Below are 26,556 nucleotides of genomic sequence, written 5' to 3'. Positions count from 1 at the left end.
GTCTTAAACCTGACGCGGGAGCCTGCGGGTCCTGGGGCCCGAGAGGGGACAGGGGTCGTGGCGATGCGTGCGGCGCGCTGCGGAGAGAGAAGAAGGCAGGCTCGGGCTCGGAGGCGGAGGTGGGCTGGGGGAACCGGGGGCGGAGATGAGAGAGGCGGAAGTGTGGGTGCTCTGGGGCGTGCGTGCTCCCCGCCGCGGCGGGCTGAAGAGAAGCTGTAGCTCGTCTCTGCCCTGGCCTTCCCAGAGCTGGTCCTTTCCCACGCGCAAGGCCAGCGGGCGTTAGTTGGACCCCCAGGAGGGCCGGTTCAGGGTGTTCGGATCTACGTTCTATGTTGTAGCATCCGAGAGGACAGAGGGCACTGACGCAGACTCAGACGACCTGTCCCAGCACTCGGAAGGCCGGACTCTGATCTTGTCCTTCTGTGCTCAAGAGTGACACCTCCAAGGCTGTGGAGCTCTAGAGGTGAAAAACCTGTTTGCTGCATTTGTAGTAGGTGAAGTTTTGAGATGACCCGCTCGCTCTCTTCCCTTTCTGAAGAGCTGTTTTCTTCCTGTTTCTCAAGTGTCGGTCATGTTTGGTGGATTGAACTGCGAACTGCGGAAAGTGAAGGCGAGGGACCCCGTTCTTTGGCCCTAGGCGTTAGAGATGCTCTTTTCAGTATCCAGACAGCCTACCAAATAAACGTGTTTAATTGGAAAGCAGTGCTTTCCGTGTCTTACGCTGCATCCAATATTTTACTTCGGGGCCATGGCTTCCCTTCTTGTAGGGGAAAAGAAACATTTCCAATTCGGATTTCTTGAGATGGCATCGATGACAGGCAAATCTACATAGATTTACTCAAAGTACAATTATGGTAAGTAACCCAGTTACAGATGGGTTGCATTTGGAAGTTTCACTTGAAGTAGATGTTTTTTTAGTGTTTAGAGTTTTAATTTTGAGATGATTATAGGTTCAAATGCGGATGTAAGGCTTGCTACAGAGAGAGCCCGTGTGCCTTTTACCCGTTTTCCCCCGTCGGTAACATCTGGCAGAACTCTAGAACGACGTCATCACCAGGATATTGGCTTTGAGGCAGTCAGCAGAACAGGAGGAGGATCCCTCGTGCTGTTCTCTCATAGCCCCGTCGCCACCCCATCCGTAACCTCTGATGTGCCTTCCACGTCACCATGTTATCTTTCAGGAATGTGGTGTAAGTGCAGACACACAGCATCTAAACTTTGGCGACTGGCATTCTTTCACTCGGCACAGTTCCCTGGATATTCATCTGGTCGCCGCGTGTATCAATGGATTGTTTCACTTTATTGCTGAGCAGCCCTCCGCGGTGTGGGTGCCCCAAGTTTATTAAACTGTTCATCCATCGAAGACGTCTGGCTTTTTTTCCAGGTTTTGGTTACTGCAGATAAAGCTGCTGTGAACATTTGTATTCAGGATTTCGTATGAAAATAAGTTTCCGTTTCTCTGGAATAAATATCCAGGAGTGCAGTTGCTAGGCCATATGGTAGTTTGCTTTGGCAGGTTTAGTTTTTGAAGAAACTGCCAGACTGTTTCCCAGAGTAGCCGTGCCATTTTCTAATCCCACCAGCAACGTGTGGCCCGGCTTCTCCCCGCTAGCGTTTGGTTTGGTCACTGTTGTTTTCATTTTTGCCCTTCTGATAGGTGTGTAGGGATATCTCGTTGTTGTTTTAATTTGTATTTCTCTAATGGCTAACGGTGTTGAACATCTTTTCATGTGCTTATTTGCTACCTATCCTTCGTCTTCTTTGGTGAAATGTCTCTTCATATCTTTTGCCTATTTTCTAATTGGACTGTTGGGGGGTTTTTCGCTGTTGAATGTTGAGAGCTCTGCCTATGTTCTGTGTAGTTGTCCTTTTTCAGGTATGTAACTTGCAAATATTCTCTCCCGCTCCCTAGCATATATTTTCATCCTCTTAACATGGTCTTTTGCAAAGCAGAAGTTTTACATTTCCATGAGTCTACTTTGTCATTTTTTATGGCTTGTGCTTTTGGGGTCAAGTCCAAGAACTTTGTCTAGGTCCTGAAGATTTTCTCCTATTTTTTTTCCCTAAAAGTATCATAGTTTTATATTTTACACTTAATTTTGTGATTCACTTTGGTTGATTTTTGTATAAGTTGTAAGGATTCGATCTAAGGGTTTTTGGTTTTTTGTTTTGCTTTGTTTGGGTTTTTTTTTTTTTTTTTGTCTATGTCTCTCCATCTCCTCCAGCACCGTTTGTTGAAATGGCGCTTTTGTCGAACATCTGTTGGGTATATTTGTGTGGTATATTTCAGGGTTCTCTATTCTATTCCATTATTATAGCTTTATAGTAAGCCTTAACGTGGGATACATTGATCACTCTCACTTTGTTCTTCTTTTTCAAGATTGTTCTAGCTGTTCCAAGGCCTGCGCCTCTTCCTATAAATTTTAGAATAAGCTTGTCTTTAGCTACCAAAAATCCTTCTGGGCATGTTCATAGAAATTGCGTTAAACCTATAGATCGTTTTGGGGAGAAGTGACATCTTTACTATGTTGACTGTTCCAACCCATGAACACAGTGTATGTGTATTTGTTTATTTAGGTCTCCTTGGATGTCTTTTATCAGCCTTTTATAATTTTCAGCATACAGATCCTGTAGATGTTTAGTTAAGTTTATGTCTAACTCTTCTTTTGTCATGATTGTAAAAAGCATTGTGTTTTAATTTTGGTTTCCACATGTTCATTGTTTATTATAAAACAGGTACCATAGAATGTAGTTTCTCTTGAGATCAATATCATAAGTAGTCATGGTTTCTAGATTAACCCACAGAAGCCAGATTAAAAGTCATACTGAAGCTGATACAATGAAGTCACTAGAAAGAATGGTAGACTACCATATGGTTATTATACTACTAGTATTAAATTATAGCAAATGAGAAATAGTTACTTATCAAATATCTCGGAGAGGCCTAAGTCTAGTTCTTAATTTATAAAATGTGATGTTCCATTTTCTTTGTGGGTATATCATTAAATCTACTCTCTTGCATATCAGTTCTGATTACTGTCAAGTTTTGGGGAAGAAGTGTGTATGACAAGAGTTTCCTGATTTCAGGATATAACAAAAAAAAAGAAAAATGGAGGCAAGTATTTAAACAGATTGCACAGGTAGAATTAACTGGACTTTGAACAAAGACAAGAAGCAAGTATGAAAGAAGCAGCCTAGGAGAATTATTCTACTAGACTCCAGTGCATTAAGCTAGGCCAGTTTGAGGCTGCAGGGACCAGTAAGTAACCTCAGAGGCTTCCAAAAGTTAGATGTTTCTTTTGTGGGAATGAATCTTTTTTAGAAAAAAAACAAAAAACAAAAAACCCTGCATTGTTGCAGTAACAGTGTTATCTTTTCTTAAAAGAAAGACCCAGATAGTCAGCTGTTTCCCATAAGTTTTTATTTATTTTTACCCTGCTTGCTCCAGGAAGAATTTAAAGCAGCTTATATAAATATATAAAACAAGATCAAATAAAATTAAAAAGGAGTAGAAAGCAAAATTGGTCAAAGAGAAAATAAGGTGAGGGCCAGGACAGAGATTAGGAAGTGACTGTGAAGTTTTGCTTGTCTGCCTGAGGCGAGTAAAAAATGTGGCTTGGACAAATTGTCTTTTTTTTCTTTTCTTTTTAATTTTATTTATTTTTTTTTGAATTTTATTTTATTTATTTTTTATACAGCAGGTTCTTATTAGTCATCCATTTTATACATATCAGTGTACACACGTCACTCCCAATCTCCCAGTTCATCACACCACCATCCCCCCTGCCTCTTTCCCCCCTTGGTGTCCATACATTTGTTCTCTACATCTGTGTCTCAATTTCTGCCCTGAAGACCGGTTCATCTGTAACCATTTTTCTAGGTGCCACCTATATGCGTTAATAGGCGATATTTGTTTTTCTCTGACTTACTTCACTCTGCATGGCAGTCTCTAGATTCATCCACGTCTCTACAAATGAGCCAGTTTCGTTCCTTTTTGTGGCTGAGTAATATTCCATTCTGTATATGTACCACATCTTCTTTATCCATTCGTCTGTCGATGGGCATTTAGGTTGCCTCCATGACCTGGCTATTGTAAATAGTGCTGCGATGGACATTCACCTCACACCAGTTAGAATGGGCATCATCAGACAATCTACAAACAGCAAATGCTGGAGAGGGTGTGGAGAAAAGGGAACCCTCCTCCACTGTTGGTGCAAATGTAAGTTGGTGCAGCCACTATGGAGAACAGTATGGAGATTGCTTAAAAAACGAAAGATAGAATTACCGTATGACCCTGCAATCCCGCTACTGGGCATATACCCTGAGAAAACCATCATTCAAAGACACGTGCACCCCAATGTTCATTGCAGCACTATTTACAATAGACAAATTGTCTTTAACCCTGGAGCAAAACAATCATGAAGCCGGTGTTTAATCATTGAGGCCGCCCAGGGTATCTGCCCTCTTTCACCTGGCCACAGGACTGTCTGTTTAGAAAGAGGTGTTGTCCTGCAGGGTTAATTAATGAAGGGAATTCAGATCCTGCTTGGGAGGCCTCTGCTGACTGAAGCAGCTGGTGTTCTGGGAACTAACAGCCAGGTGCCTGCCCCTGGGGGCAGTGCAGAGCTTTGGCCCAGCCTGGAGCTCTGAGCTTTGTGCTTTTTATTGAAGTCAGGATGATCAAGACGTTCTGTCATTCTTCCCAAGGACAAGGACACCCACACGTGTAAGAGTTTTTGTAAGCAGGGTTGCGATATTAGTTTGAATATCTAAAAAACATAAATAGCCGTTTAACAAGTGGTTGTGCTAGATAGTTCTTCCCCCCAACCCCCTCGCTCATGAGTTAAGTTTCTTCGGGTCTTTGAGTGAATTGAGCAGCCTGAGATCCATCCTTTCCGAGCACGGTCTTTGGCTTTAAGGCAAAACCTTTGTGTTGTTTCAGAGAAGTTACTTCCAGCGCAACTCTGTCTCCCGATGACTCATTTTCTATTGGAAATTCTCTCATTGGAAGTGGGAAGAAACCCACAGATGTCTACACAACTTGCCAACTTGTAAAGAGACATGTGCCTTTATAGCAAACTGTTTATACGTGTATAGGTATGTTACTTCCTTTTTGAGATTCTGTACCTGAGCTTTATCACTGGTTATGTGTTCTTTTATACCCCAAAGACTAGAATTAGAAAAACATTTGCCCATTCAGTTCCATATTGTTGTGGCCTGTTTGGAAGATTGCTGTTGCATTTTTAGTTTCTCTATAAAACAAGCTGAAAGACAATGTGACAGTTCTCATTGCACTTGAAATTGCTGCTGGCCAGGCCTGTTGCAACAGCTGGTGGGCGCCTCTGAGTTTCAGGAGCTATTTCTGGCAGATGATCTGGGATCAAGGCTCCTCCAGTTCAGGCCATAAAAGGCCCGTCCCATGTGGAGTTGCTCCACTGCTTCTGACGGCGTCCTCAGAGGCTGAAGTGTCCTCAGGTTTTACTTGGATTTACCCAGGAATGGATGGCCACACCGAGGCCAGATTGTGGAAGTTCAGTGTCAGGGACACCAGGGGACCGACAGCTTCAAAAAGAAGACACTTGTTGATAATATTTTGGCGATCTTTTTTCAGAGAAACTTTTGGGATGTAGCCTTCACCTGTTTACTGCATTTGCCACCCAAACGCCATTTGGAAAGCACCGTTCTATATTTATCCTCTTCTGAATCATCACTTCTGGTAGATGCAGTTGCCTTGTTTGCATTGTGATATTTGGTTTTGTACAGTGTTCCTTGGGCTAACTTTTGATATTTTGCTTTTTGTTTAGAATTTGAAAGTAGTATTCATTGAAAGGAGACACAAAGAAAATACTTGAGGACAGCCAAAGCCGAATTAGAGGATATAACGTGTTTTGTTTTCTTTATTTTTTAATTAGAAAAATAAGGAATTACAGTGTGATTTTTTTTTTTTCCCCTTTAACTTAGAGGAACAAGGATTATACAGAAATTTGAAGTAAGTGAAAAACCTTCCTATAAATCTAAATGCAGTTGTTTTTTTCTTAAGTGTCATCTGTCTGAGCATGCTTCCTAAGGATTTGTTAATTTCAAACACTGGAATGTTCCTGCCAGTATGTGCTAGTAATTGCATACTCCTCTAAGTACCCTTGGGCATGTTTTTTGGTTTGGGAATGATTGGGTTTTTTTTTTTTTCTTAAAATCAAAAGAACTTACTTTATGGTACAGAGAAGTTGGTACTAACATTTTCGTCAATAGAATCTAGAAGGTACTCCCGTGTAAATGTTAGCACGTGAAGCCTTGGAATTAAAAGCATTATACACAGTACAAAGTACTTCAGTCATTGTATCACAGGTATGAGGTTGAAGTTCAGAAGGGCAAGTTTTATTTCGCTCCGATTATTAATCCACAGGGGGAACGTAAATCACCAGTGATCCTTTTTGTATGATCTTCGTTTTAGGGTTCCTTACCTTGGTACTCGGACTCTGTAAGCTTGATTTATAGAACTTCTGATGTTTCGGAATTTATTTCTTTTTTAATCTCACTTTAGTTTCTAGATTTGGGGCTCTCTTTCAATTTTTAATTCTCCAAGAAAATAATGTCATATTCGCCTGGTTTAAAGCCCTAGAGATAGCTGTCGTCTCTTTGTAATTTAGCTTGGTGATTTGCTTGTGCTGAAAAAAACATGGTTTTTCTTTTCTTTTTTTGGTTTGTTTTTGTTTTCTTTTTATTTCTTTATTTTAAAGATGGTTTCTTCATCCTGTATCAGATGGACCAGTAGGGGCAGTAATTATTTTTATCAGGTAGAAAAACAGAATATTTATAGAGATGAACCTCATCGGTGGATACTGCATGGTTCTCAACCAGCTAGAGTGCCACAGCCCTGGGGGCGTTTGGAAATGCTGGGGGTGATTCTGTTTTTCATAATAACTACAGCTGGCGTCTGAGGAGATGCGGCTAAGATTATTACTGCCTTGTAACGTGGGACAGTCCCCTGTGGTAAAGCATGGCCCTGGCCAAAATGCTGGTGGTATCCCCCGCTGAGAAAGACGGCAGGGTATCAATGAGTCCCTGGATCCCAGGGAGAAGCAACAATAAACTAGCCTTATAGGGTTGCCTCTTCTCACCAGCCCAGGAGGACTCTCGGGGAGCCAAGCAGTGGGGGGTCCTGCCGGGAGAGGTCATCCTTGTCTCTCCCCGAGAAGGTGACCCAGATGGGCAGAGGGAGGCCGTTTGCGCCTCTTGTTTCCGCCTGTCGGGCCCGGGACGGTGCTTGTCACCTCCCAGGGAAACACTACCTCTCGTGCCCGGAGCACACTGCCCCAGGCGAGACCCGCTCAAAGCACCCAGCTTACATAACTTGCACTCGGCACACACACAGGCACCCTTGCTTGTGTTGGGGGACATCCTGTTTCTTGGTGACCGCACCACTACAAGATCTTGAACTTCAATTCAGCGTGAACTTCTTTGGCAACACCTGAGGTCATTTAAAACTTTACAATTCAGAAATTGTATCCAAAGAAAAGGGCTTTTGCAAGGATGTCCGGAGAGCTGCAGCGTGCAGGGTTAGAGGCTGCAGAGTGCTGTGGGGAGGGACCACAGGGGCGTCTCTTCATTGCCGGTGTACAGAGGAAGTCATCTTCTCACTCCAGGGCCGCCTGGGCTTTTAGGATACTCGCTGTTTTGTATTAACACACTGCTCTCGGGGCCTCACAGTGACCAGGAGAATTCCCCTGTCTGGAGCTTTCCCCCAGTTCCAGGCGTCATTGTTTTATAGCTCTGAACCGGAAGCCCCTTTGTCACCCCCCCTACAGGTCGCCAGGTGGCTGAGTCTGTCTCTGAAAGGAAGCTCTCGCCCCCCACCTGCTCCTGAGCCTCCCAGTCCCTTACCTGGGTGACTGCCTCGCCCTTAATGGATCCTTTGGCCCCAGGCTCTCCGCCGCCTGGTCCATGCGCAGAATGACCTTGCTGAACCAAGATGGGAGCAAAAGCCACCACGCGTAGTTTCCCACCGATGGAGGCTAAAGCCCAGCTCCTCAGCCTCCCCCGCAGGGCCTCTCACGCCGCTGTCTTTGCTGGGCCCCCTCCCTGAAATGTTCTGCCTCCCCTTGCTTGCCAGGGAAGGGATCTTAGAGGAGATTTTCCGGGAAGCCTCCTCTGACCTTCTGCCTCTGGGTTCCGGGACCTTGACTTTAGCCTGTGCTTTAGCCCACAGGGCCCTGGCACCGTGTCCTGGGGCTCCCTTCCTCGGTAGGGGTGCCCAACAAGGTACCTGAGCCCCAGCCCCCGTGCCGCCCCAGGATCTGGCCTGTGTGCACTGCCCGACGGCTGCTCCACAGATGGGAGTTGCTAGAGTTGAATGCATTGAAATGACCCGTGGTTTCTTCACGTCGAGAAAGTTAACTGAGCTCCATAAAATACTTTTGCTGTTGTTATATATCATTCACCACAGAAGTGGGTGTTCTGTGTTATAAGTTCTGTGTTTTCTTCCCATATCTAATAAAGCAAGCAGAAAGCCTTGTCCTCCTATTACAAGCCTGCTAGGGTTTCTGTACACGTGCTTTTGCCAACACAGGAAATTAAGGTGCGTGCGATGAAATCAGCCCCTTCATTATTGGAGCTTTGCCGAAAATGAAGAAACCCATCTCGTGCTGCGAGTTGATTTAGGGACTTTTTGCGAGCATTAAGCTTCATCCTGTGGTGAAACGTCTCTGGGTGGTTGGCACTGCTGCCCTGGCAAGGGGGTGCAGCACCTGGCTGTGGGTTCACAGAGACCTCCGTCTCGCTTTGTCATGGCCACGCCCCGACGCAGGAGGCTTTCCAAGTGTATTCACCTCGTAACTTGCTTATTCTCTTCTGAAAGTTTACCCTTTCATCCCAAGCAAGTTCATAACCTATTTCTAACCGGATTTTGTATGCATAGAGTCAAAGAAAGTGCTTTCCTGTTTGCTGTGGGATCATTGACTTGCCGGTGTCCCAGCCCCATGTCAGCTCGTAGTGTGTTGAGTGTTTCACCTCAATATCACACACCTGTGTGCAGATCTCCCGTCTGATGCATGCTTCCTGTCCTTGGTGAACTCATTCCCTAGCGGGGTTCAGATGTGGACATAACAGAGCTGTTATCCAAGGAGGCTGGAAGGGATGAACAAAAACATCATTACTGTGTGCCAGGCTCAAAGCCACACTCTTTCCCTACATGATCTCAAGTTTTACAAAGAGCCCTGAGAAAGAACACTATGATTATTTCTCCCCGTTCTACAGAGGAAGAAACCCGAGGCTTGGGGGAGGCTCGCCCTAGGGCACATACCACGGGGTCAAGGTAGATCTGGACTTGAACTCAGATCTATCTCATTTCAATGCCTGTGTTCACAACCACTGCTTTAAACCAGCTCATCCCAGACTTCAGTGGCATCACCTGCCATCTTGTTAACGTGCAAGAGCTTGTAATGCGTGATTGGGTAGGTCTGGGGTGGGGTAGAGAGTCAGCAAGCCAGAGCCCACGTGATACTGGTGCCTCTAGTCTGAGGACCGACTTTGAGAAGCGTGGTGCTAAACTACGCAAGATGGAAGCAACCGGGTCGGATGGGGGTTTGAAGGAGGCTTCTTCCCGGGCAAGAGGTGATTCTGTTCCTCTTTTTGTGCCATCCCTCCCCACGCTTTGCCTGCGCAGCTGCCACCGTTTCTCTCATTTCCACGTCTGCCTTTCTCCTGGCTCCTTCTCCTCGTGTTGAAGACATACTCAGGTTTCCTGCATCCTAAATAAAACTTGTCCTGACCTCAAGCTATCCCCTCTTTCTTTCACCACCCATTCGCTCCTCCACAGCCCCAGGTGCACGGAACTCTTTCTCCCTCCGAGACCTGCTTCACCTCCCCGCTGCTTTGCCCTCGCTGAGCTTCTCTCTCTGAGGATCCCATCTCGGTTGTAGTAAAGTTTCGAGACTCCGGCCTCAGCACTAAGCATCACCAGACTGCTGTGTACTTGGACCATCCTTTTGCCTTTATTTTCTAAATCACTTTCTGTCTCTTCATTTGTACAGCCCACCTTCTTAGGGTCCAGGTTAAGATAAAAAATTCTTGTGCTACTCGTTATACGTTGAGTTAGTTGTATGACCTGTCCATTTCAGGTGGAATATATTCATTTGGATTTCAGACCTTATTTTCTTGCTACGTTAGAGTCTATATCCCATATCAACAGTATGGCTAGAATTATGCATAAAGAAGAACAATTAGTGTCTGACCCAATTTGTGAACTGGTTTTTTAAAATTTATTTCTTATTGAGGTAACATTGGTTTATAATATTTTGTGTTTCATGTGCACAATATATTTCAACTTCTGTATAATACTCTATAGCATGCTCACCACCAAAAATTTAGTTTCCACCCATCACCATGCCCATTTCACCCTCCCCTCTCCTCCCCTTCTGGTAACCACTATTCTGTTCTTGTATCTATGTGTTTGTTTTTGTTTGGTTTGGTTTGTTTATTTATTTTGTTAGTTTTTATATTCCACATATGAGTGAAATCATATTGTATTTTTCTCCATCTGACTTATTTCACTAAGTGTAATACTCTTAACGTCCACCCGAGTTTCACATATGGCAAAAGATTTCATGCTTTTTTATGGCTGAGTAGTATTCCATTATATGTTTGTGTGTATGTGTATCACCTTTTCTTTCTCCATTCATCCATTTATGGACACCTAGGTTGTTTCTATATCTTGGCTATTGTGAATAATGCCACAGTGAACAGAGGGGTGCATATATCTTTTCGAATTAGTGTTTTCACATTCTTAAGATAGATTACCCAGAAGTGCGATAGCTGGATTACAGGGTAAATCTGTTCTTAATTTTTGAGGAATCTCTGTACTATTTTGCATAGTGGCCGCACCAGTTTCCATTCCCACCCAGTATGTGAGGGGTGAACTGTGTTTTGGTTAATGAGAGTCTTCTTGTTTCTTTCTGACTCTTCAGGTAGGTTCTGAGTATGGAAAGTAGGAAGAAATCTCAGGCTCAGATATCTACAGTCACTGAACAGAAAGATCATATTGATATCTCTCTATATTTTTAAGATTTCAAATACTTTACGTATTCTACGCCCTGGTCTTTTTGTACATTCTGAATATACTGTATCTGATTTTATCTCATTTAACCAAAAATTTAAAATAGACACATATTGTACTTGGACACACGTTATACACTCAACAACAACAAACAAGCCACTCCAGCCAAAACCCAAGTAGGAAAGCAGTTGGTTTTCAGTAGTCGCTTAAAATATATTGAGTTAAGAAATCAGTTATGAAAGGGAAAATAACTTCTGAAAGTTTTAGTCCTGTTTTTGCATACAGATTTTCTTAGAGAAAGAGTTTTTTAAAATTGAAGCTGACATTTCAGCTTTCCACGTGCTAGGATGGTCACCAAATTCAGCTATATTCATTTAATTCTGCAGTTCGTTTATTCCTTTAACAGTTGCCATGATGAAACCCAAAGACAAATGACATTTGAATGTCTGTTTTTTGTTGGCAAGTATTGTGTCGGATACCTAACGCAGCTAATGACGCTATACGTTTGAACCAGGTTAGAAGAAAAAAATGGGGCAACACTAAAAGGTAGATGGCTCTCCAAATTATGCTCATGGTCTTAATTTCCACCAGAAATTCATTTCAGGCACACACACGTAATCCTTTGCCTTTACGATTTCTTTTTTTTTTTTTTTTTTTTTTTTTGCGGTACGCGGGCCTCTCACTGCCATGGCCTCTCCCATTGCGGAGCACAGGCTCCGGACGCGCAGGCCCAGCCGCTCCGGGGCATGTGGAATCCTCCCGGACCGGGGCACGAACCCGCGTCCCCTGCATCAGCAGGCGGACTCTCAACCACTGCGCCACCAGGGAAGCCCACGATTTCCAGTTTTGATCAAAAGCGTTGAATATTTTACACTTCCGTGACTGGATAACCATTGCTGTGATGCAGTAGACCAGGATGAGTGAGCCTCCTGCAAAGCCCTGTACCCCAGCACGGGAGCCTCCCATGGAGATAGAATTTATTTATTTGGATGTGTATCCATTCTTCTCTCCAGAGGCTTCAGAGAGCTTGCAGGCAGCTCCCAGTTCTTAAAGATTTAAATATTCAAAAGGGAGCTGCAGGAAGAAAGTGGAACAGGGAACACATGGGGGGAAAATACTGTGAAAGCAAGGATAGCAAACCAGCTATGTGCTCTCCCCACCCTCAGCCCACCTCCCAGAGCTCCCAGGGAAAATTTTCCCTGCTCTGAGTGGACAAAGAAAATCTCATTTAGACGTTGAAGGTGTGTGACCCTGAGGAGTGCTTGGGGCAATGGCAGAGGAAGTGGGGGAACCCTTGTCTTAATAACCAGCTGTGTGACCTTGGGTACGTTCTTAACCTCTCTGAGCCTTATTCATTCAAATGAGCGCCGGGCTGGATGATTTCTAAAGCTCCTTCTACTGACATGGATGCTATAATCTAAAGGTTTCAGAGCTTGAAAATATTCCAGCCTTCCCTGGAAAGGAAACCCTGTGTCTGGAAGGTGGTGGTCCAAGATGAGGGAGGCGAGAACAAGTTAGAAATGTCTTGAGCGAGAACGCATATATATTTACAATGTCTTCTCCTTGTAGTTGCTGCTCCTGAAATGTGCAGCCATTTCTTCCTTCTCCGTTGGCCTGATCACCATTCTTTGTCTTCAGTCCTTTCTGGAAGTTTCTCCCATCATTTTAGATTAAGCTCTGGTCATTTCTCTTGGTTTCATTTAAATACTTAAATTGTCTTTTCTCTAACTTGACGTAGTCTTATCTTCTTTAGGGCTTTTACTTTTTGCCTGATGTGAGACCCCAGTGTGGTCACGGCCAAGTACGGGAGGGATGCCCAAGACCCAGTTTTTCTGGTCATGACAGGAGTAGGCTGAGCGCTTTGTCTATCAGCAGTTATTTTCTGAGCACTTATTATGTGCCAGGGACTGGTACAGGTTTTGGGGAAAGAACAGTGAAAAAACAAAATCCCAGTCCTCATGGAGCTTAAGTTCTAATGGAATTGTACTCAAGTCCCCTGAGACTCTTCATCTTCAACCCTAAATGTGTCCTTAAAGTGTGTAAATGATGGAATTTAAAATACTTTGTTTCTAGCCCAAAGGAAGTACTTTTTAGATTTATTATCTGCCTACTGTTTGCATTTTCTATGTTCTGCAATTCTCTTTTCCCCTATAATTTATACTGATGAAGTTCATAAGCTTCTTAAAAACTTTAATTTAGGCAAGTACAGGTCAGATACCTCTTTCTCTCCTTTTTTGTTTTTAACCTGTGTTCCCTCCACTGTCATAAAGGGCTATCTGTAAAATGTTGATTCATTGCTGAGGTAAAGGTGGACATTGATATCATTCAACCAGGATGTTCCAGAAATAAGTCACTGAATCATCTTGACTTCTTACTTTCAGACTTTGTGTCTCTTGAATCTTTTTAGTAAATTTAGAAAAAAAGTTTAAAAAGAAAGGTCATTTTACCTGAGGACTTTGAAATGAGCTTGATAGAGCTTGGGCATCACAGATGAACTACTGTGTTAAGAACTATACACTGTGAGGGGAGCTGTCTGACAACAGAACCTTTGCAACCTGTACTTTAACATCCTGTGCATTTTTCCTCCTGAGTTTATCCATCTGGTCACCTCTACCACCAGGTGAAATTGACTGTGTTAGAAACTAGTACATAAGCTGCTTTCCTGCTCACATTGTATGTTAGCACTATTTTTACATTTAATTTTGCACAAGTTGGAAAGAGCGTTAGCACTTTTTTTTTTTTTTTTTTTTGCAGTACTCGGGCCTCTCACTGCTGTGGCCTCTCCCGTTGCGTAGCACAGGCTCCGGACGCGCAGGCGCAGCGGCCACGGCTCACGGGCCCAGCCGCTCCGCGGCACGTGGGATCCTCCCGGACCGGGTCAAGAACCCGTGTCGCCTGCATAGGCAGGCGGACTCTCGACCGCTGCGCCACCGGGGAAGCCCCTAGCACTATTTTTACCTTTAATTTTGCACAAGTTGGAAAGAGAGTTCTTGGCTCGTAGGACCATAAGCATTTCAACATTTGTCCTTCACAAGATAATTATTTCATTAAAAGTGAATTACAACGTATCCAGATAAAAGTGGTCATCAGATGGTAAATGGTTGCTCTGAGATTCAAGGAGGACAAATTACCGTGGTATTTGAATGAAGAGAGTTTTCAGAGCTAAGTTTTCTGAAGAGTATCTCTCTGGCTAACACGAGAGCTGATGATGACTTTTATAATTAATGAGCTCAAATTTTTTAAAAAAGACTGACAGGTAGATAACTTAGGACCGGGTGAGGCCACAATTGTTATTGCAGGCAAGTTGCCTTTCTGATGATGGTCACTGTAAGAGATGATTTTGTTGAGCAAATGTTTTTGAACAGGTGCATCAACAGGTTTTAGGAGGTTAGACTATCTCACAAAAACTATATGAAAAATGTTACTTTTTTTGAAAGCTCATTTAATGGAGGAGAAGAGGCATCATTTTCAACATTTTTCTTAAAGGGACTAATGACTCCCCAAACCTGAAAAACAAACACAGTCTTTAGAGAGACTAAAGTCTCCTTCTGATTATTTGTATAAAAGTGAGGCTCTCGGGCTTCCCTGGTGGCGCAGCGGTTGAGAGTCCGCCTGCCGATGCAGGGGACGCGGGTTCGTGCCCCGGTCCGGGAGGATCCCACGTGCCGCGGAGCGGCTGGGCCCGTGAGCCGTGGCCGCTGAGCCTGCGCGTCCGGAGCCTGTGCTCCGCAACGGGAGAGGCCACAGCGGTGAGAGGCCCGCGTACCGCAAAAAAAAAAAAAAAAAAAGAAAAAAGAAAAAAACAACAAAGAAAAGGCTCTCAGAAATTCCAGGTGACCCCAACTGGAGCTTGGCAGCGGCCCATCCAGTCCCTGAGACAAGGTCAGGGCAGCCGGAGGGCCTGGGTCATCATTGTCCAATATAACTTTCTGTGTTGATGGAAATGTTCTCTGTTGGATGCTGTTTTGTAGGGTAGCTGCTAATCACAGGTGGCCTTGAGCACTTGAAAAATGTGGTGTGTGCAACTGAGGGATTGAACTTCCAACTTGAATTATTTTAACTAGTTTAGACGGCAACAGCCCTATGTGTTGCACGGCACAGGTCTGGGGAAGTGGATTTGCGCCCTCTGCATCTGCTGATACAGGTTGGAGAACCTCAGTGCATCTTTGTGATGCTGGAATTGCAGAGGAAACATTTAAAATACTGTACTTTGCAAGAGAAACTGAAGCTTATTGTATCAGAGGAAACTTTTCTATGGATTCCCCATCCTTCCCACCAATGCACAAATAAACATCCCCGATGCAAGCACACACACACATACACACACAGGGTGTGGTGTTATAAGTTCTTTGTGGCCCGGAACACTTCAAGTGTTCCTTTGCACATTTTGAACTATGTATCCAAAGAGACGTGTTTGCAGTCTCACCATCACTAAATAGCATTAAATTGAATCCTTAAGCTAATATCACAGGCATCACTTGCTTAATGCTCGGTGTGGATGGAATTGCTGCAAATCCAGCACCGAAGAGGTCTGGGGGACGGGGCTGTAATCCAATATGTCACCAGCGTTTCCTCTGGCTGCGTCATGGCTCTTTCCTGAGTCTGTGTTTTAGCCTGAGGTCGTGGAGTTCTGTGAGAAATTAGCGTTACAGAGTTTTTTTGGTTTATTTTTTGCTTTTAACTTTTTTACTCTTAGGGATACAAACCAAAGCTGTCCTTTGGGAGCTGGGGCTGTGCTGTATGTGACGGGGACACTTTTCTGTGATGAGGGCTTGTGTGAAATCTTGGTCTTACCTGGCGGACCGTGCCGGATGCTTGTCATTTATAACAGTTTCTTTGGAGTACCAACCTGGCTACTAATGATACTGTGTATTTTCCCCCAAATGTCTACGTCCTGTGAAGCTCTGACAATTGAGAACGTGGATGAGAAGGGAAGGATGGAGGCTGCCCTGTGAACCCGCCCAAGGCACCTAGCCTCCCACCTAAAATCCCAGGTGTCGCCCTGTCCCATCTCCCAGGTTCTCTGTGCTCTCAAGCCTCTGGGTGTGTGTGTGTGTGTGTGTGTGTGTGTGTGTGTGTGTGTGTGTGTGTGTGTGTGTGTGTGTGTGTGTGTGTTTCCTCTTTGTGCTCTCAAGCCTCTGGGGAGTGTGTGTGTGTGTGTGTGTGTGTGTGTGTGTGTGTGTGTGTGTGTTTCCTCTTTGTGCTCTCAAGCCTCTGGGGTGTGTGTGTGTGTGTGTGTGTGTGTGTGTGTGTGTGTGTACCTTTTCCTCAGAACCTTTACTATGAAAATGAACCCACAGCAAAAGAGGCTGGGAACTCTTGGGCGGTGCAAGAAGGACATTGACGGTTGGAGGACGCTTTAAGGTCGAGAAGGGCCAGCCAACATGCAAGGTCGTGGCCTTCAGCCCCGCCCCTGAGCCCACAGCCTGGGTGGTTGGGCTGGTGGCCTTGGGGAGCTGTTCCCTCTGCACCCCGGGCTCCGGCCACAGTGGCAGCCCCTTCCCCCTGTCCCGGCGCCAGGGCGCTTCCCCGTCTGCCTCTGCGTTCTCTTCCCCTCAGGCTGGACTGCCTCTCCCTGCAACCCCCTCAGCTCTCCAGCGCAGGGACCTCGCCGTCTCCCCCGCGAAGGTCTGCTCAGGATGGAGTGGGCCTCCTGTGTCGCTCTCCCACAGCGACAGGCTCATCTGAGCAGCTCAGAGCAAACACCGGTGTCCTTAGGTGTAGAATAACCCCCCGGGGGGGGGCAGTTAAGTCTCCACTGTGTTTCTTTTCATTGAAAATCCAAACAGACCAGAATGATTTTTCCCTCCACAAGTGCAACAAGACGTACCTGTCTCTTAGAAGAATGTAGTCATCCATTGTTAAATACCAGGACCAAAGAGGCCAGGATGGTCCCTCAGTGCCCCTGCTGAACGCTTGTGTTCGCTGTGGGTGCGTACATGTGTTTAATTGGGTTGGGTGACTATATATCAAAAAGAATTCAGCTGAGCTGTTGTGCTGAATGGATGTTTTTAAAATAACCAACCAGGTGCACTACGCGAGCCGCCACCGGACCTTCTTTGGTTTGTTCGAGGAGCTGGTGGATATTTAGGGGCGGGAGGGTTAGCCCCTCATCCTCCTCTTTCCTGTTCCGCACTGCTCTCCTCCCTCCCTTCCTTCCTGCTCTCCTTCCCTCCTTCCTTCTCTCTCTCCTTCCTTCCTGCTCTCCTGCCCTCCTTCCTTCCATCCTTCCTTCCTGCCCTCCTTCCTTCCTTCTTGCCTTCGTTCTCTTTCCTTCCTTCCTGCTCTCCTTCCCTCCTTCCTTCCTGCTCTCCTTCCCTCCTTCCTTCTCTTTTCTTCCTTCCTTCCTGCTCTCCTGCCCTCCTTCCTTCTATCCTTCCTTCCTGCCCTCCTTCCTTCCTTCTTTCCTTCATTCTCTTTCCTTCCTTCCTTCTCTACTTCCTTCCTTCTCTCCTTCCTTCCTGCTCTCCTTCCCTCCTTCCTTCTCTCTTTCCTTCCTTCCTGCTCTCCTTCCCTCCTTCCTTCCTTCTCTCTCTCCTTCCTTCCTTCTTCTTCCTCCTCTTTCCCTTCCTCTTCCCTTTTCATCTTCTTTCTTCCTGTTTTACTTCTACTTTCCCATATTTCCTTTTCTCTTCCCACCTCCTCTTCATCTTCAGCTTAACAATCAAGACTAGCAACGCAGCCATGGATATCTGTAAGTTTTCCTGATTTGAATGAGTGCCATGATCATTTTAAAAACATATATATGTCATCTATTTATATAGACATAAACTCTCCCTTTTCACAGCTCCGATAGCTTTGGTAATGCTGCTAATACGAGAAATGGTCTTTCAAAAATCATTATGTTCTGAAACATGGAATCTAATTTTTTAGGCATTGTGATATTCTATGGACAGAGATTCTCATTTCTTGTTAGAGTGAACTGATGATCTTTCCTTTCCTGTTATCTATGTTTATAGATGCATTGTACATATCTGTGTGGCTGTGTATGAATAACAGCCAAACAGTATCTACTTACATTTTTTAGAATGTAGGTTGCCACTGGTAAGAAGGAGACGGGGAGTACGTGACATTCTAGTTTAATTTTAGTAGAGCGAAAATTAAAATCGAACCTCAGCTCCTGTTTTGGTATTTGTTAACTCAAATTTAAATTTAGAAATGTTGTAATTATTTGGCTGTTCTGACTTTCAAAGGGAAACCATATTGTATGTGTGCATGTGCTGGCCTTTAAAAATAGATGTTGCCATGAAAAGATGGACCTCACCGTCTACACTGCCGGCCGGTGCCTGTGAGTAGGTGGGCTTTGGAAGCGGCAGCTGTGAGTTGGTGACTCTTCCAGGGAGGGTTAAATACCAGCTTTGGATGCACTCACTTCATCTGTAGTCAAAGCTCTTTTCTAAACGCCAACCGCCGAACCCTGATCGTAAACATTTGTCATACGTCTGCATAGTCTTAGCTTTCACCGACCAAAATCATTTTTTCATAAGAGTCATTAAAGTTTGACAGCCCAGCAAATTACCCCAGATCCCTCATTTTCCTCACACAGACTGTGACCCGCCATCCATGTGAAGGCATTTCTTCTCTGGTATTGAAAAATCCCCTTCAATTTATATCCTTAAGCCAATGAAGTATATAAAAGAACTTAAGCATGGGTGACTGAAAAAAAAAAAATATATATATATGGTTTTGTGTGTAGTGCTTTTTTTCAGCCCTCTGAGGAAGGAATTCAAAGAATTATTAATTTTAGTTTCAGTTTATTATTTTTTAAATTAATTTTTATTGGAGTATAGTTGACTTACAATGTTGCTAGTTTCTGCTGTACAGCCACGTGACTCAGTTATACATCTGCATGTGTCCACTTGTTTTTACTTTTTTTTTTTTTTTTTTTTTTTTTTTTTTTTGCGGTACGCGGGCCTCTCACTGCTGTGGCCTCTCCCGTTGCGGAGCACAGGCTCCGGACGCACAGGCTCAGCAGCCATGGCTCACGGGCCCAGCCGCTCCGCGGCATATGGGATCTTCCCGGACCAGGGCACGAACCCGTGTCCCCTGCATCGGCAGGCGGACTCGCAACCACTGCGCCACCAGGGAAGCCCCCTGTCCACTTGTTTTTAGATTCTTTTCCCATACAGGCCACTTCAGAGTATTGAGTGGAGTTCCTGGGCCATCCAGCAGGTCCTTCTTAGTTATCTCTTTTGTATATAGTCGTGTGTCTATGTCCATCCCAATCTCCCAGTTTACCCCCCCCCCCATCTTCCCCCTGGTAACCATAAGTTTGTTTTGTACGTCTGTCACTCTAGAGCTTCCGTTTAGACTCGAGAGGCTGTTTCACCTTCTTTCCCTTGGGGGATGTGACGGTCGCCCTCCGGGCTGCTCAGGCCTGGATCTTGAGTCGCCGCTTTTAGCACGAATCCCGCCCTCCCGCTACAGGCTTCTGGGGCCTTCAAGCACGCGGGGGCCCCAGAGGCTCTGCATTAGGGTGTCTGCTGAAAGCCCACGCCTGTGACCAGAAGACAAGGGCAGCAAAGGGTCCGGTGCTCCCTGGACCAGTGCGCCTGGATGGTCACGCGTGAGTCACGGAGGCCCCGGCTTCTGTGAGTGGGTTTGGTTACAGGGTCCGGGCTGCGCGGGCATCGTGGGTCTATGTGAGCAGCAGGGCCGTGCGGGGCTGGGGTCTGACTGAGCTTTGACTCTGCTTCCCGCAGACGCTAATCCAGAAGTCTGCCTGAGGCTCCTGATGACAGACTCTACCATCAACTCTCCCCACCCTCAGAATTATGTACTGAGGTCTTGAATCTTCATCCAAGCCGGGTGCAGCTCTTGGCTTTGGGGCTTATTCTAGAGCTTTCTGTACAACCAGATTTATTCAGGTCTTGCATCCCGAAGAGGGCTGCATTAGCCAGCCCCCCGGGAGAACAGCCTGCTGCCCTTGCGCTCACGTGACCCCTTGGGAGCCGTCGCAGGGCTCCACGTGGGCTGCCCCAGTCGTTGTACTATGTGTTTGGAGGTTACTGAGCCAACTTTACGTGGCCTGTGACGTTGACTGTGTTCTAGGACTTGAAAACCTCTTCTATCTTGGCCAGACTGTGCAATATTCAAGCAGGCATCAGTCTTCTCGATCAGGTATTCCCCGTCTGCTACCACATTTGGCCTGTCCAGGCCAGTTTTCCCTCTCCGTTCCATGGAGAGCCACACAGACGCTGATTTGAGAAAAGTCTCATCCCTCTTGGAATCTGGAGCCCACCGGCAACAAGTATACTGGGTACCTCGGAGGACACACAGAAACCCCACGTCATGGTCATGTAGGAGGAGCCCTCCCAGAAATCTCCGAAAAGGGTTTACTTGCACATACTTCTTGGAGATTTTTTTAGTTACTCCTACAGAATTTCTTTTTTTTTTTTTTGGTTGAAGTACAGTTGATGTACAATGTTGTGTTAACTTCTGCTGTACAGCAAAGTGATTCTGTTATACATATATATCATTCTTTTTAATGTTCTTTTCCATTATGGTTTATCACAGGATATTGAATATAGTTCCCTAATTGGTCAGAATTTCTTAATGTAAACTTGCTTATTCTCCCGTTGACTTAGATTTAAATAGACAGCAGCATGGAGAACAGCATGCATATATATGCATGTACGTACACACACACACGGAGAACACACACACACACACACACACACACACACACACACACACACACACACACACACACACACACACACACACACACACACACACACACACACACACACACACACACACACACACACACACACACACACACACACACACACACACACACACACACACACGGAATGAGCTTACTGTCCTCACCTGCCGAACTCCGGAGTGAAAATTTTCTTTCACTTCTGACTCATTCAAGCCTTCCCCAGAACGAAGGTAATTACGAGTTTTTGTTTTAACCAGTTCCGTTTTTATACCACTGGTAACAAGCGAGGAATAATCAGTTTTAGCTTTTAAACGAAATGAGTAATTAAGCCCAGAAGATACTGCTGATAAAACTGGAATCCAGTCTGTCATTTACTCCAGTGCCGTGCTGAATTTGCTTTGTGTGTTGCTGGGGGAAATATGCTAGACCCACTCTTGAACTTTTAAAAAAATAACTGAATTAGGATAATTTTAAAAGGTTGAAAACAAGGTGGCCGATGTCTGGAAAATGGTTTATTTGAATCTAAAGCCAGCGCGCTAAGATCATTGTGATGTGGTAGTTTTTAATAATAGCAGTGTAAAAATTGGTATGTTCCTTAAATGCTGTAGATGCTGCCGTTTACCTTCAAAAGTTTGCTAATGTGATTCATTTATTTGAAAGTTCAAACCTGATGTGTGACTGCAGCATCTCTGTGTGGCCCCTGCGGCCAACTGCTGGGGTTCAAATTCCAACACTTAGTTACTAACGTCCTCCCTCGGTATCCACAGGGCATTGGTTCCAGGACCTGCCACGGATACCAAAATCCGTGGATACTCAAGTCCCATAGGTGGCCCTCAGTATCCGAGTTTCAGCATCCACGAAACCAACCAACCTCAGATCATATAGTGTTGTATTTACTGGAAAAAACCCTGCATCTAAGTGGACCCACACAGTTAAAACCCGTGTTGTCCAAGCGTCACCCATACCTGTAATAGCGTGGGAAGGTAACCTCTGTCTCAGTGACCTCATCTGTAAAATGGGGGCGATAATGTACCTGGCACATAGGGTTGTTAGAGACACTTAAAGCAGCACTTGCAGCATGGCCGTGTTTGTTGAGAGATTGTGATTATTAATCTTCATTAGAGCAAAGATATCTCTGAGGTTTAATGTTAGCCTTAAGCTGTAAGGATTTTTTTTTTCTTTTTTAAAATTTATTTTATTGAAGTATAGTTGATTTACAATGTTGTGTTAATTTCTGCTGTATAGCAAAGTGACTCAGTTATACATATATATACATTGTTTTTCATATTCTTTTCCATTACGGTTTATCACAGGATACTGAATGCGGTTCCCTGGGCTCTACAGTAGGACCTTGTTGTTGATCCATCCACTATATACAAGTTTGCATCTGCTCACCCCAAACTCCCAGTCCGTCCCTCCCCCACCCCCCTCCCCCTTGGCAGCCACCAGTCTGTGCTCTATGTCTGTGAGTCTGTTTCTGTTTCGTAGATAAGTTCATTTATGTAATATTTTAAATTCCGCATATAAGTGATATTGTATGATATTTGTTTTTCTCTGTCTTACTTCACTTAGTATAATAATCTCTAGGTCCATCCACGTTGCTGCAAATGGCATTATTTCATTCTTGTTTATGGCTGAGTAGTATTCCATTGTGTGTATATATGTACCACATCTTCTTTATCCATTCATCTGTTGATGGACATTTAGGTTGTTTCCATGTCTTGGCTGTTGTGAGTAGTGATGCTGTGACCATAGGGGAGCATGGATCTTTTTGAATTATTAGTTTTCTTTGGATATATGCCCAAAGTGGGATTGCTGGATCATATGGTAGTTCTACTTTTATTTTTTTGAGAGGAACCTCCATACTGTTTTCCATAGTGGCTGCGCCAATTTACATTGTAAGGATTTTTTTTCAGCTAAAAAGTTATTGCAATGATTTTTGTAACCTTGGTGTTAAAAGTGGGTGGTTTGAGCCTGTGTTTCCTTTGAAATCTAGGGAAGTTATTTAATATTCTTTAATTTAAAAAATTGTTTAAAAATGTGTTATCTTAGTAACAATAATAGCAAATGCCTACTTCTGATGCCTGAGTGACCATATTCCACACTCAGTTTCCTCAGGGCGCGGTGCTCAGTAGTCAGATTTAACCCACATTCTGAAGCTGGTTCACACCCAGAAAGCCTGAGTCATAACTCGTATACATCCCACCAGGGGAAAGGAAAACTTTCCTGCTTATGTGGAGTTGGGTGGGTTTTTGGAACTGATATGTAAGATGATTACCTGGATTTTGTTACCCTGTAGTGGCTTTCTTTTAAAAATAACACATAAAATAAGAGAATTTTGTTTGGGTTCAGATGTGAAATTGTAGTGAATAGTTGCATAATTCATCAGAGGAGATTTGGGATTAATTGAAATAAAATATTTCACCTAGAGTCATATCAGCATCAGTTTGAATAGGTCATAGTTAATTTATCGAGAGGATTGTTTTCAAAAATTGAATGATCAGGGGCTTCCCTGGTGGCGCAGTGGTTGGGAGTCCGCCTGCCGACGCAGGGGACGCGGGTTCGAGCCCCGGTCCGGGAGGATCCCACGTGCCGCGGAGAGGCCGGGCCTGTGAGCCGTGGCCGTGGCCGCTGAGCCTGCGCGTCCGGAGCCTGTGCTCCGCGAATGATCATTAGAATCCCTTGATGCGGCTCTTGACAGAAACGGTTTACTGAGCCCCACCCCAGCCTGTTTACTCATAACTGAGGGGCGGGGCTGCACGGCACGGTGGGTGGTCCCCTTTGACCTTCTGTCCCTCCCTCTGCAGCAGTGCACCCACCTCCACGGCCACCGGTGTGGGAATATGGACACACCTGCTGTGGATCCTTGTCAACATGGTCCTACTCAGCTGTGTGGTCAGGAAAGGCACACTTACTAAAGGATCAAAAGCTATTTTGAAAATTGAATTTTCCTTTGCTAAGTTTTTGTGGTTTTTTTTTTTAAGTGTTATAACATCTCTTAGAAAAAAATCATTTAAAATCCAACAGAACGCAGGATATCCTCTTCTTATTTTTTACTAGACCCAGAATTGCAGGGCAGTTCCTTTGAAATGCAAGTCATTTGTTGAACTGCAGCGTGTGTGTGCAGAGCTCATAGGGGAGTACAGCATGGCTCCCAGACCCTGAGTCCTCAAGTAGGGAATGTGTTTCAGTTTGCAAGTAATTCAACTACAATTCAGCTCGCGGCGGAGCTCACTTCCAACTCCATCAGCGCTTTCATGTGTGATGTAAAGAACTCCGAGTCATTCTGTTACCTGATGTCATTATCAGCGCCTGAGAAGCTAGGAGCAAAAGAACAGCGGGTTGCTCTGAAAACCTGCCCTGAATAAAGCAGAGTAAAGCGATGTGTCTCTACCGGGCACTAAGGACCTGTAGCCGGAGTTGTGCTGTCCCTGTGTCTCCAGATCCCCTGGGAACTTGGCTCCAGTGACCCCACTGCCCTCCTGGCGCACACACGCCGCCCGAGGTCCAAGCAAATGCTCTGTTTGCTTGTAATGGGAAGGCGCGCTGAGAATTGGTATTTTCGTGGATAGCAGAGGAGGTGAGTCCTGCCGACACCTGAGCCTTCCTCTAAGACAGGCAGGATATTTCCGGAGAAAAACGAACTGACATTTTGCTGGCAGATGTCACGCCCTTCCACAGCCCCTTCCCTGCCACTAATTCCTAGAGCTCAGTGCCCATGGAGTGATACGTGTTCTCCTTTGTTGCTGGCATGGCCCCTTTGGCTTATGACGTCCATAAGTGACCTGGAACCTCTAGGCTGCCCCCAAGTGCAGGGGTCCCAGGGAGCCGGCCGTCTCCAGCCACCTTGAAGGGTTCACTCTGAGTTCTGACTGGCTGTGACCAGCCGTTTTCCAAGGAGTGGTCCAGCTTCTGAGATATTCCTGTTTGTCTCCTGTAAGATGCCACAGGGCTGGGACCTGCCGCCTTGTAGCCTCATCTGACGGTCACCAACCCTAACTTCCAGGTGGCCCTTGGACTCGAGGACTTCTGTATCTTTGGCCTTGGCTTGCTTCCGGTTCCTGTATGGAAAGTCCCAGGATGTCATAAAATGTCAAGCAATTTTTTAATCTCCACCAAGGGGTGGCATTTGAACCGTCGTCATATGTGAGAGGGACACGCCTGCCAGAGCTAAAAAGAGACTTGTCACGTCCTGCCTGGCGTGAGGGCAGTTGGGGATGAGTAGCCATTTGACACTGACGGGCAGTTCCTCCCCACTGGGCTTCCGAGCGGCCGTGCCCGCCCCGGGGTCCAGCCCTTACATTTAAAGCAGCCTTTTAGAAGAGGGGCTCCTGAGTGCTTCGACTTGTTAAAAGAAATAGGAAGGAGCAGTGTACGGAAGGTAGTAGACGAGCTTCCTTCTAACCAAACACAAGTGCACCGAGCATTACGGTCAGAGAGATCCAGGCGAGGCGGGAGGAGGCAGCGGGGAGGTGGATCGTCACCAGTGCAGACACGTGACGAAGGGTGGCGAAGCGCCGCGCCCTCCCGCACTGAGTGGACGTTCTGTAAGTGTGACTTGGTACTATCCCCAGAGGCAGAAAATGAGATATTCCGTCTCGAAAGAGCAGGAAGTAGAGATCAGACACGCAGGCGAGCGTGAACTGGCTCATCACTTTGTGCTCAAATGCAACTTGGAAGTTTCTGACGAGCAGGCGGCGCTTTGGGGGCTGCAGAGCTTCCCCAGGCGGCTCGGGAGCCTCGGGCAGGCACACAGAGGGTCACGATCTGGTGGGGTGTGTGCTGGGGTAGAGCAGCAAGTCTGGGGGGACTTCCTAGATGCAAAGGATGGAGAGGATCTTGATACGTGGAACGGTGGGGGGTGGTGGGCGGGAGGGAAGGTGGAAGGAACGGACGTCGTCCACTGGGCGGTGGGGAGCCTTGAATGGCGAGGTAAATGGGGTGTGTTTACTGCCCACAGGAAACCTCGGGCATCTTGACAGGGCAGATGCTGGTGGCCCCGGGGAGGAGGAGGTCGTTGGGAGGCGGCTGGGACTGGGCGGGTCCCAGACTACGTGACAGCAGCAGCAGCAGCAGGGAGAAAAAGGGAGGGACCCGGGCGGGCGCAGGAGGAACGGCCCCTCTGGAGGGGTGACGGGGTACGGAGGTCTGCGGGAGTGGAGGGGCCTTGTGGGACCCCCCCCCCCTCCAGTCCGCGGGGAGCCACAGCACATGCATGAGAACAGGGCTGCCCCACCCTGCCACTGCATCCTGGTGGAGGTCCACCGGGTCAGCGGGCAAGCACGCGGGGCCCCGTATCCTGAGCGAGAAGGATGTGGCTGCGGAGGGGACTGCCGTGTCCAGAGCGGTGCGGTGACCGCCAGGGGCCTTTCATGAGCTTCCCCGGCACAGCTGGGGGGATGGCCGGGCAGGTGCCTGACCGGCGCAGCACGGTGAGTCACAGAGCGGATTTTTCGTTGCCGGTCAGAGAGGGTTTAGCTTCTGTACAAGCCGGCGGGAGACAAGGAGTCTCACAGGCCCCAGCGTCGGCTGTCGCGCGCCTTCTGCTTTCCCCAGATCCCCAGCGCCTTGGGCCCTGCCCACGGATGGGATGCGAGTCAGGACGCGAAGGCTTTGGCCTGAGTTGAACTGCTTCCTGCTTTGCTTCGGGCCTGTGGCCCGGCTGTCACAGCGCAGGCGAGCCTGGGCTTCCGAGCGTGTTCCGCGGCGGCCAGCCAGACCTTGACACTTCAGAGCTGCGCCTCCAAACAAGGGCCCCTGCGAGGACTTCAGAGGACGAGGTGCGCGCAGTTACTAAGGCAACACAGCCTTGGGTTAAGTACCAAGGAATAACTTG

At 46.2% G+C, this 26,556-nt stretch overlaps 1 protein-coding gene across 39 annotated transcripts in view; it reads left to right on the top strand.

The window, feature by feature from the left end:
- The window catches only part of SVIL (supervillin), a 241,154-nt gene that overhangs the window by 78,359 nt on the left and 136,239 nt on the right, over positions 1–26,556 (top strand). For 17 of the 39 annotated variants that reach the window (XM_067030581.1, XM_067030580.1, XM_067030579.1 and 14 more), the window contains exon 1: positions 17,141–17,744. The exons of 10 other annotated variants lie outside the window; for them this stretch is intronic. In XM_067030581.1, coding sequence (XP_066886682.1) covers positions 17,735–17,744 — 10 coding nt within the window. In that variant the 5' untranslated portion in view covers positions 17,141–17,734. Of the gene's footprint in view, positions 1–5,430; positions 5,990–17,140; positions 17,745–26,556 lie in introns of those variants that run through there. 12 more of the 39 variants (XM_067030568.1, XM_067030558.1, XM_067030574.1 and 9 more) reach the window with 8 other exon arrangements.

Source organism: Kogia breviceps, chromosome 3, assembly GCF_026419965.1.
Source record: "Kogia breviceps isolate mKogBre1 chromosome 3, mKogBre1 haplotype 1, whole genome shotgun sequence".
In the NCBI taxonomy this organism is placed as follows: Eukaryota; Metazoa; Chordata; class Mammalia; order Artiodactyla; family Physeteridae; genus Kogia; species Kogia breviceps.
This window is presented reverse-complemented; position numbering and strand designations above follow the sequence as displayed.